This window comes from Perca fluviatilis, chromosome 3 (assembly GCF_010015445.1).
Source record: "Perca fluviatilis chromosome 3, GENO_Pfluv_1.0, whole genome shotgun sequence".
NCBI classification, from domain to species: Eukaryota; Metazoa; Chordata; class Actinopteri; order Perciformes; family Percidae; genus Perca; species Perca fluviatilis.
In genome coordinates this window covers 44,198,968-44,210,739 of record NC_053114.1, presented here as the reverse complement: position 1 = coordinate 44,210,739, position 11,772 = coordinate 44,198,968, and the positions used below count along the sequence as shown (strand labels likewise).

Below are 11,772 nucleotides of genomic sequence, written 5' to 3'. Positions count from 1 at the left end.
TACCGTTAGCTAGCTACTGTAAATGTAGAGCTACTTTTAAAATGCCATATTTTCCCCTCTGGGCTCACTAAAATGGACATAAAAGCAAATTAATCGTTCACTGCACGTGATCACTAGTAAACATATGACATCTTTGATGTCATTTTTCAGTTTTTCAAGAATCGGTTTAGGAATCTGATTCGTTTTAAAAAGTACCGGTTCGGCATCGGAATCGTAAAACGATACCCAACCCTAGTTGAGAATAGTTTAACTGGTGCCAAAGTCTTGACAGCAGCTCAAAACAAAAGGTGAGAGAGTCTTTAAAATCATCCAGTCAGTGGAGATGATAACGTGCTGGTTGGAAGTGTTCAGACCAAGCAAACACTGCCATCCTCCACAACATATAAACACATATAAAAATGATATAATAAAACAATGAAATTAGGAAGATTTAAGTCCAACTGAAACTGACAAATTACAGGACAAAAGTCAGTATCCAAATTTGTATTTTTTTTTTAATTATTTGTACTGCCTTCTTGGCTGTGTATTGAATTGCTTGTGTCGTTTTTCTGTGTGTACATATTGTAGATCCAGAACTTCTTTGCATACAGCCAATTAAAACTTAATATTTAAAATGGCTAAAATTCACCATTAGCACTGATATGAGGGTCCAAGGAACTTAGGTATTTTTCAACCTGGACCTTATTTTCCTATGTTTTTGTGTGTACGTGACGAATGGAAACAACCTCTGAAATTGGTCCAGTATTGAGCGGGAGCGCTGCACTCGGCAGCGGCGAAACAAGCTACAAGGTAATCTTCGGGGCGATTACACCGCGTCAATTTCCGTCCACTAAAAGGGTTGTTTTAGCCGCTGACAGGCTCAGGTTGTTATTCTAAGTTTCTTACAACATTATGGAAAGATGGAGAAGTTGCCATGCTTTGGTGTGTACCGATGCCAGGACAATACGGTAACTTTGGCTCTGAAAAATGTGCTTTGGTACAGGATTTCTTCTCCTCTTTGGCTGCCAGTAGTCGTCCCGGTAGTGATGTCCAAATGAGGCTTCATTAACAATTTTATTATTCTCTGAGACCACTAGATGGTGGTCTTGGTTTAAAGAAAAAGGCTCAAGGAATTGGCCTGGCTCCGCCCTCCTATGGACTTCTGCTAAATTTTTCATTTCAGTACGTCGTCTGGGTTCGCGGTATATTCTTGGGTTTTCTCCGGCCAAATCTTTACCGGTCCAATCAGCGAACAGAGGGAGTGGCTGAGAACGATGATGTTGAGGTCGTGTGCTAGTTTGAGTTGTAGTTCCGTAATGGCGGCGGAGAAAGATGCGAGCGAAGCCATTCGGTCCGTTGTGGCAACGCTGCTGAATATCCAGAAGTTAGAGCTCGAGCAAGAACAGTTTTTGCTGAGTTGTGTTGGGGGCCATGATGTTGTGGCCCTCCTCCCTATGGGGTTCGGGAACAGTGTGATTTTCCAGCTCGCTCCGTTAGTGGTGAAGGAGTTGGCTAAGGCTAACGCTACCGATGCTAACGCTAACGATGCTAAGCCGACGTCACGACCAAACGTTAGTGATTGGTTCTGGCAGATCCAGAGTGGCTCTGGGCAGAGCCAATAGTTTTAAGTGAAATGGACCAGAGTCTGGTAGGACCAGGCTAGTGTACCAGAGTCTGGTAGGAACAGGCTAGTGAACCGGAGTCTGGTAGGACCAGGCTAACGGACCAGAGTCTGGTAGGACCAGGCTAGTGTACCAGAGTCTGGTAGGACCAGGCTAGTGAACCGGAGTCTGGTAGGACCAGGCTAACGGACCAGAGTCTGGTAGGACCAGGCTAATGTACCAGAGTCTGGTAGGACCAGGCTAGTGAACCGGAGTCTGGTAGGACCAGGCTAACGGACCAGAGTCTGGTAGGACCAGGCTAATGGACCAGAGTCTGGTAGGACCAGGCTAGTGGACCAGAGTCTGGTAGGACCAGGCTATCAAGGAATGGCAATTCATCGTGCTTTCAACCCTTTGTTGAACAGGGAGCGCCATCTAGTGGGTTCACAGAATAAAGAAAATGGTTCATGAAGCTTCAGGACGCTTCATTTGGCCATCACTACATGCCGGTCAAAATGGTCACTGCAGACCCGATGGTCCGCAAGGTGCAGTGTTCGGACCGCAGTATTAGGATCCATTTGTAGCACAGCTAGCCACAGCGTCTGTCCCTGGCTGGGGAACCGAACAAAAGTCTTCACGGGTACAAAATATTGGACCCAAATCCGGCATGGAGCAGATAAAACCTATCCTGTCACAATAAATAAACTAATAATACATTTTAACAAACATTTTCTAAAATAGTTTGAAGGCTAAAGAAGCAATGCCTTAAATAACGATGGTCATATACTTTCAATTTATGAATATGATCGGAAGGCAGAAAGGTGTGAATCTGTCATTTCAGTTGGACTTTACAAAATGAAAACAGGGAGTACAGTAGACGGCACATATATCCAGGGAATCAGACACATTAAAGACAAAATGGCACAAACACAAGAAACCCCGCCCCCCCCCAAAAAAAGCTCCTGCTCTTCATCCGAGTCTAGCGGTTTGATTTCAGAGCGAACAGCTTCATTAAGAACGACTCACCGTTCGGCGTCATTGTTGGTCCCCATCAGTAATGATATATCTAGTATCGTTCGTAGATCTTCTTTCAGAGGGATAAAATGATGGAAAACAAACCCGGAAAAATGACTATTTTCTTACGTGTAAAAACATGTAGTGCAACTTCTTTACATGCAAGCAAATAACATGATCCAGACGAAAAAGCGAGAATGACATCGACGACAGTCAGCAAGCGTGTTGAAGACGAGCCATATGTCTCACACACGCGGGTTTGTTTCACTATCTTTGTGGGGACCCGTCATTGACATAATGCATTACCTAGCCCCTTACCCTAACCTTAACCATCACAACTGAATGCCTAACCTTAACCCTTACCCTAACCATAACCTAATTCTATCCCTAATCCTACAACCAGGTCTTAACCCTCAAACAGCCCTTTAACCTTGTGGGGTCCAGAATTTTAGGCCCCACAAGGCTATGCAGACCCCACAAGTATACTGTATTCCCTGGTTTTTAGACCCCACAAATATAGTAAAACAAGCTCACACACACACACACACACACACACACACACACACACACACACACACACACACACACACACACACACACACACACACACACACACACACACCATCCCTGAAGCTCACAGAAAGTCAATGGATTTTTCTCTTCAAGAGGTCATAAAATATAGAAAGAAAAAAATAAAAACTGATTCTTAAGTAAAGTCGTAATCAATTGTTATTCATTGGTTTTGATTTACACTGGAAAAAAAAAAAGTTAAATTAAATATATCTCAGTAAATACCATGAAAAGTGATAAGGCTTAAATCTTTCCTCCAGTTTAATGTATTCAAATGCAGTCTTGTCTTTTAAATCTGAACTCCGAAAACGACACGGGTTCCCGTTGCGTCCAGACATCCAAGTGGACGGACTGTTACATCGCGTATCTTCTGGGGGAAAAAGCCCTGATTGTCAGAACAAGTTTATAAAGAAGAATATGGTTGTTATTTCCCGGCCTTAAAGCTAAGTCCCGTTAGTATCCACACTCGTCCATCCATCGCTCCCAGTCTCAGCCCAGCCAATCCTGCGTTAAGGAAACTCGCTGCCACTCTCTCTCCGGTTGTTCGTCTCTGGAGTCGACTGGAAAATTTAAGCGTACCTTCGGTATTTTTTCAACCTGGGCTCTATTTTCTCATTGTTTTGCGTCTAAGTGAATGATGGGAACGACAATCTTTGACATTGGTCCAGTGTTAAAGCAAAAACAGCTGCAGAAGACGGCAGTCAGCGAAACAAGCTACAATGTAAGTCAATGGGTAGTTGCGCATCTTCAATTTACGTCCACTAAAAGTTCTGTTTTTGCCGCTGACAGACTCAGATTATTATTCTAAGTGTCTGACAACATTATGGAAAGGATCCCTACAGAGATAGACCTTTTTGTTAAAGAGTAAGATCCCTTATTTAAACATAAAAACATTTGCAAAATTGCTAGCAGCAATCACACCAGACTCCATGTAAATAATCAGGACTTTTATCATTGTAAAACACACTTCATTCAAAGTGGACCGAAACTAAATAAAACTCTCAAAAGCCATCTTGGTTCATCTTTCCACTGTTCCAACAATCACCACTCTGGTTTAGTTGAAATAAACCCTTAATTCACCCATTTACATGTGGAGATATGCTGGCTCTATACACGCTAAAAGTCCTGATTATTTACTAGGGGTGGGGGTAAAAATTGATACAGCATAGTATCGCAATATTTTTTTATGGCAATACTGTATCGATACACAGATGCCAAGTATCGATCTTTTATGATATATGTGTTGTCTGCTTGACAATCCCATTTTGCAGCAATAAAATTGAAGTGAGATGAACAAACAGAGAAATGTATCTTTTTAGATAAAATAGATGTTGACAAAATTGTCCTTTGGGGACATAATTTGAAATTGGGAAAAATTTGAAGTTGGAAAAAAGGTAGTACATTGCAATATATCGCAGAATATTGCAATATGTTTAAAATCGCAATAATATCGTATCGTGACATAGGTATCGTGATGATATCGTATCGTGAGGCCTCTGGTGATTCCCACCCCTATTATTTACATGGAGTCTGGTGGAGTTTGGCAATTGGCAACCTCGGCGCCGTTTCTGGTTAAACAAAGAGGATTTTAGTATTTCAAAAAATTGTCCTTTAGCGTTACATTGCAGCCCGGTCCAAGACTGCTGATCACAGCGTTCTTGTTCAATGCAGGACCAATTTCAAAGACTGTTGTTCCCACCAGTCACTCAGACACAATAACATTAGAAAATAGGGTCCAGATTGAAAAGAAACGGAGTTACCCTTCAATGCACAGGAGCCCCGAGAATGTTCCAAAGGGCTGTAAAGCTTTACCGGCATTGTTTGCTGCCCAGCGGCGCAGTGCAGCGTCAGTACGAGTCTGTCCGAACTCTGGGACCTCGTCCGGAGGGCCGAGGGACTCGCTAGCTCTCCGCAGTTCTGCTCTTTTAGATGACCCTCTGGGCCGTGAGGTACTTGAGAGCAGCTGAGCCGTACTTCCTGGACAGGTCCTGGTGGAACTCGTCCTTCAGCGTGTTCAGACAGTTGCGGTAGCTGGAGCTGGAGCGAAACTTGGAGATGTCGAAGCTGGGAGCATGGGGCATGTGGATCATGAAGGCGTTGGGGAGGACCATCAGGTCGTACTCCTGAGGGGAGGGAAAACAAACGGATTGAGACCACGAGAGACATGAAATAATAATTGGTAAATCGCACCCTCGATTTACGAACTTGAACGGTTACCAACAAAATAAAAGTTATAATCAAACTGTATTCTTATTGTGGGGCAATTAGCTTTAGCTTTGTAGTAGAAATGTTCCAATATCAATACAAGTATAGAAAAAGCCTCTGATACTGCCTATTCTGATACTGCCTAAATTCTGGCATTGGTATCGGTATGCAAGTCCATGCATCAATTCCAATACCAAGTAATTTAGCCTGAAAGAAATCTACTTTAAAGTAGCTTCACTTGGATTAAATGGACGTTTGCTAGCGTTAGCTCTCGGCTTAATTTCTCTAAAAACAGAAGCCTACACAGCCATTTGTAAGATTTATTTATTTGTTCTTTTTTGGTTATGATGGACTTTCAAACTAGACGGTATTTATTTGATTATGTTTTTGTAGTATACAGCTGTTTAAAGGTCCCATTACATGGTGCTCTTTGGATGCTTTTATATAGACCTTAGTGGTCCCCTAATACTGTATCTGAAGTCTCTTTTATATAGACCTTAGTGGTCCCCTAATACTGTATCTGAAGTCTCTTTTATATAGACCTTAGTGGTCCCCTAATACTGTATCTGAAGTCTCTTTTATATAGACCTTAGTGGTCCCTTAATACTGTATCTGAAGTCTCTTTTATATAGACCTTAGTGGTCCCCTAATACTGTATCTGAAGTCTTTTATATAGACCTTAGTGGTCCCCTAATACTGTATCTGAAGTCTCTTTCCCGAAATTCAGCCTTGGTGCAGAATTACAGCCACTAGAGCCAGTCCCACAATGAGCTTTCCTTAGGATGTGCCATTTCTGTGTCTGTAGCTATTGAGGAGGAGAGAGGGGGGGGGTGGGGCAAGGTGGAGGGTGGGGGTGTGGCCTTGACCAACTACCCCTTTGCTTGTTTGAAAGCCATGATGTCTCTCTCTCTCTCATGGGTTGACCAAATTCTCTGGGTGGGCAAAGCAGAGAAAGGGGAGGTAACCTTGCTCCTTATGACCTCATAAGGAGAAGATTCCTGATTGGTCCATCTGAGCTTTCGTTTTCTCAAAAGGCAGAGTAGGATACCCAGGGCTCGGTTTACACCTATCACAATTTCTAGCCACTGGGGGACTATAGGCAGGCTGGGGGAACTCATATTAATGTTAAAAAAAACTCATTAAGTGACATTTTCATGCCATGGGACCTTTAAGCCAAGTACCCCCTGACCAGCGCTAATCATTTTTGGTAGAAAAAAAAAGTCTATATAAAGAGGAACAGTACAGCGCTGTCAGCGATAGATTTTTTCGATGCCTTTTGATGCTTTTTTAAACATTTGTATCACCTTTTTCAGCGCTTTTTTTCCCTTAATGATCAATAAACCTTATTTATGTGACATTAAATCAAATCTTTGAGTTAAATAAGAAAACAAATATAATGAGGTACTTGGACTAATAGTTAATATCAGAGCATGTCACAGATGGGCTCATGTCAAAGTTTAGTTTTTGGTTTTTAATTCAATTCAGTTGCTATAAAAATTTTATAAAATTCCCCAAATTCTTTGAAATTAATCATTAATTTGACCCGTAAAGAAGTTTGTATGGAACCCGTACAACGTCCCTTATTTTTGGTTGAAAGAAACTCATAATTCTGATATATAATATTTTAAAAACCTCTGAAAACAGGTCAAATTTGACCCAAGGAAAACATCTAAACAAATGGTTAATGGTTTTAAAAAAAACCTCATAAAGTGAAATTTTCATGCCATGGGACCTTTAAAATTTTTTTAACGCACTGGTATAGGTTTGGTACTCTGTATCGGCCGATGCAGTTCAGGTATCGGAATCAATATCGGGATGAAAGAATGGCATCGGACCATCTCTACCACAAATAAGAAACCTCACAAGAACATAGACTGAATATCTGAAGATATATGTGACTTTAATCTCAAGAGAATGTACAAGTTTTTGTCAGAGTAGTTGTGAGTTTTCGTCTCGTACACTTACTACTTTAATATGAAAAAATCTTTTCTCTGAATATTCCCCCCCCTCGTCCCTAAGTGTTTTTTCTAACTACGAAATAATCTCTCATTAGTCCCACAGCGGGGGAAACGGCCCAGATAGTTGGTCGTAGCTCACAGTGAAGATTCTGTGAAAACATATGTTTTAAGTGGCTGAGAGGATAATGATTAATCACCACAACTCTCACTGTACTTAATTTTTTTTTTTATAATTCATAATGCTTCTGCTCCTCCTCTGAAAATATTTGTTACACTCTGTAGTCCTCCACAATGGAAAACTGCATTTAGGAGGACACCATTCTCCTTTGTGGCTATAAATCAGTGGAATATTCTTCCTACAGAGCTAATTTCATGCACTAACTTGCACTCATTCTCACGCTTAGCAAAGCATTGGTTGTTAACAAAGCAGACTTGCTCCCACCAGTGAATTGATGTGCTAAATAGCTGTGTGTTTATGGGGGGAGGGGTCTAGTTTTAGCTCTAGATGGGGTGGGATAGGGGGACAATAATGTCTGTAGAATTATATGACTTTATGTATCTGTATTGTATATGTTGTACTGTAAATACTTTGTATTTTATTGCGCCATCTACCTGCCCAGGGACTTCGGGCGGAAACTAGCAATTTGCTACAACCTGACACAAGACGTCTATTAATGTTTTTTGTGCACTGTCCCTGTTCAAATAAATAAATAAAAATTACAATTAATATTCCTCTTCACCCAACATGTGTGTGTGTGCGTCTGAACCGCAGTCAGATGTACCTGTGCGTCCAGCTCCAGGATGTGAGACACCTTGTTCCAGCCGAAGCCGACGAAGCGTTGGTCGTACTCGGGACAGTCTCGCCTCACCACGACGTACGGCTCAAAGTCCGGCTCCCACTCCACCTTGTACGGCGTGGTGGCTGTTCGCCATTTGGCATAGTTGGTCGGAGCGTGACCTTTAGGCCACACATGATACCTGGAGATGCAGGAAAAGAAAGTTAAATTAAATGATAATCTACTTTTCTTTCCCCAATCATGATTCACCAATATGTTTTAATTTTTTTTTCATGCCTATACCTGAAGGTGTAAAGAGCCCCCATGTCCAGCATGGAGAGCAGCTCAGCTTTGGATTTGGGGAAGGACAGACGGTAACGAAGTGTCTCGAACGCCGGAACCACAAGAGCCTTCTTAGTGTGAGCCATGTCCAGCATTGCACAATGCACCAGCACCACCAAAAAAAGGAAAACAGGGCCCCAAACACCCCCCAACAACCGGTGGGGGGTTCTCCCGGGCGGGGGCCCCCCCGGGGGTTCTAAAAGCAGTCTCTGGAGACTCCACCAGCTGACTTCTGTATTGGCTGTAGAAACAGGAGACGTCTCTTACGTTCTAAAACCAGTCTCTGGAGACTCCACCAGCTGACTTCTCTATTGGCTGTTGAAACAGGAGACGTCTCTTACTTTCTAAAACCAGCCTCTGGAGACTCGACCAGCTGACTTCTCTATTGGCTGTAGAAACAAGAGACGTCTCTTACGTTATAAAACCAGCCTCTGGAGACTCGACCAGCTGAGTCGAGTGACCCCATCAGCTGGTTTGAGTCGAGCTGAGACGGGCCGGTTCAGACCGCTGAAACTTTTCTCTGCAACGTTCTGAAACGGTTTTGTCTCATCGAAAATCATTAATCTGAACTGGCTTAACATTACTGTCCTAAAAGATTGTTGAACCGGAGACTTGATACATGGAGGGCGGACTTTAAAGAGGACATTTCAGAAATAGATAGAGGGTGTGTCTCTGTGTGTGTGTGTGTGTGTGTGTGTGTGTGTGTGTGTGTGTGTGTGTGTGCTAAGCTCAACCAATCAGCGTGCAGCTCATCGAAATATTCACGAGCGGAGAAATGAAGGCAGAAAAGTTCTTGTTTCAGTCCAGTCCCATTTAAAAGGGTAGCATTATGGCCAAAAAAAACAGCAAAAGAGTCATTTTCAGCCCAACCAGTGTTACATACCCTATTAGGAGACCTTAAGGAACAGCGTGAAATACCGTATAACCATTCTATCACCCCTTTAAAGCCACTCCAATATAATTGGCTGATGCAGACATACATGCCTCCTGTTTAATACAACAGTTAAAAGTTGTAATAGCAATGGAAAATCAATAAAAACATTTTTTAAAGAAATAAGAATAAGAGTGCGAACGGGAGTCCCGCGGCTAACCGTACCTGAGGTAATCGTAGAGGCCATACATCGGCAGGAAGTCCACGTCGGTCAGAAAGACGTACGGCGTGTTGGCGTTCTTCAGCGCCACGTTCCTGACCAGGTTGACGGGGTAGAACTGGCCCTCCTTGTAGACGATGTGGTAGCCGACGTTCTTGCGGTTCTTGAGGACCTCGGAAGCCTGGGCGTAGCGGAGGAACTGCTGGGCCTCGGCGTCGGACATGTAGAGCGCCAGGCTGATGGGGCCTTCCCAGTGCTTGCAGATGGCCTCCAGCATCTGCAGCCTGCAGGTCGAGCAGACACAAACGTGTTCAACAAGGAGACAACTTACGTTCATTACCAAATAATTCCTCTAATTTGTGAATTAGGGGCAGGACCGTATAAGCATTGCTGTAAAATTAAATGTCTTAGGTGCAATTATTGAAGGGGACACAAATAATTAGGGCTGGGCGATAGGGAGAAAATCAGACATCACAATATTCTTGACCAAATACCTTGATATTGCGGCGATATTTTGGGGTTCACAATTGGTGCTTTAACAAAATATCTTTAGATTTTAGATAAATAATCATCAGTAATGTGGACATAATGTCTAAGTGGACAAAAGGCAAATAATAGAACAGCTAGAACAGTCTGGTAAGTTCAGAAAAGTACATCACTTTACTGTAATGCAGCCTTTAAAACCAGGAAAAGACACTTAGGTCATATCACGATATTATAATATCGATATATTGCCCAGCTCTACAAATAATACACACACATTGTACTTGTGTAGGATATGTGTAGTTGGGGAACTCCAGTAAGTTGGCTGGCAAAGCTGTTTGAAGCACTGCTACTTGGGCGGAGTGATATTACTCCAACTCTGAGCGAACTCTCTGCTTCTCACCACAGGGCTTCAGGTGCTGCGAGCAAATCCCTCTGCCCAAGTAGCAGTGCTTTGCCTTCTGAGAATATAGTTCCCACTATGTATACGGTTAGAAGATGGCTGTGTGTCATGTGACCTTGTTATTTGTACACCCTGTGACTCTAAAAATCACAACATGGAAACAAGAACATGTTGTTTTGTCACTTATTGGGAGCAGTAGGCTAGATGGAGCCGGCTACCTCCAGGATCTGTGCTAAGCTAGGCTAGATGGAGCCGGTTACCTCCAGGATCTGTGCTAAGCTAGGCTAGATGGAGCCGGTTACCTCCAGGATCTGTGCTAAGCTAGGCTAGATGGAGCCGGTTACCTCCAGGATCTGTGCTAAGCTAGGCTAGATGGAGCCGGTTACCTCCAGGATCTGTGCTGAGCTAGACTAGATGGAGCCGGTTACCTCCAGGTTCTGTGCTGAGCTAGGCTAGATGGAGCTGATTACCTCCAGGATCTGTGCTAAGCTAGGCTAGATGGAGCCGGTTACCTCCAGGATCTGTGCTAAGCTAGGATAGATGGAGCCGGTTACCTCCAGGATCGGTGCTAAGCTAGGCTAGATGGAGCCGGTTACCTCCAGGATCTGTGCTAAGCTAGGCTAGATGGAGCCGGTTACCTCCAGGATCTGTGCTAAGCTAGGCTAGATGGAGCCGGTTACCTCCAGGATCGGTGCTAAGCTAGGCTAGATTGAGCCGGTTATCTCCAGGACCTGGTTTGAACATTGAACATTTTACAACAATGCCTTATCGCGCTGATGTGACTGAGGCCGACCCGAACCCAACCATAACTTCTAAATATCTGTCCGAACCCGGCCCGTCGGACTCGGGTCAGGTATCCATGCCTTAGTACCTGTCCATGGAGAGCTGGGCCACCAGCGTGATGTCGGTGTCGTCCTCCGTGGGCGTGTACTCGTACTGCAGGAAGTACAGGTGCACTCTGTGGACGGTGAGCCGCTCCCGACGGAAGTCGTAACACTGGTCGTCCTCGTCCAGCTCCTCCAGGGCCGCCTGCAGCTGAGGACACACGCCGCCGTTTAAAGCTCGGAGGAAGTCTTTAAAAAGGGCAACGCTTGAACCACAAACATCCCAAGAAACGAGAAATAACTTTTTCCTCGTTTCCTGACACATTTGTTGCTTTAAAAGGAACACGCCGACTTATTGGGAATTAAGCTTATTCACCGTATCCCCCAGAGTTAGACTAGTCCATACATACCCTTCTCATCTCAGTGCGTGCTGTAACGCTGCCTGACACCCCCAGCATTAGCTTAGCCTAGCACAGATCCTGGAGGTAACCGGCTCCAACTAGCCTACTGCTCCCATTAAGTGACA

At 43.7% G+C, this 11,772-nt stretch overlaps 1 protein-coding gene across 1 annotated transcript in view; it reads right to left on the bottom strand.

Annotated features, from left to right (window-relative positions):
- Window positions 1-4,613: 4,613 nt before the first annotated feature.
- The window catches only part of large2 (LARGE xylosyl- and glucuronyltransferase 2), a 32,195-nt gene continuing 25,036 nt past the window's right edge, over window positions 4,614-11,772 (bottom strand). Inside the window, exons 10-14 of the mRNA XM_039796168.1 lie at window positions 11,294-11,457; window positions 9,537-9,820; window positions 8,407-8,548; window positions 8,110-8,305; window positions 4,614-5,287 (exon numbers count right to left, since the gene is read on the bottom strand). Coding sequence (XP_039652102.1) covers window positions 5,090-5,287; window positions 8,110-8,305; window positions 8,407-8,548; window positions 9,537-9,820; window positions 11,294-11,457 — 984 coding nt within the window. The 3' untranslated portion in view covers window positions 4,614-5,089. The remainder of the gene's footprint in view (window positions 5,288-8,109; window positions 8,306-8,406; window positions 8,549-9,536; window positions 9,821-11,293; window positions 11,458-11,772) is intronic.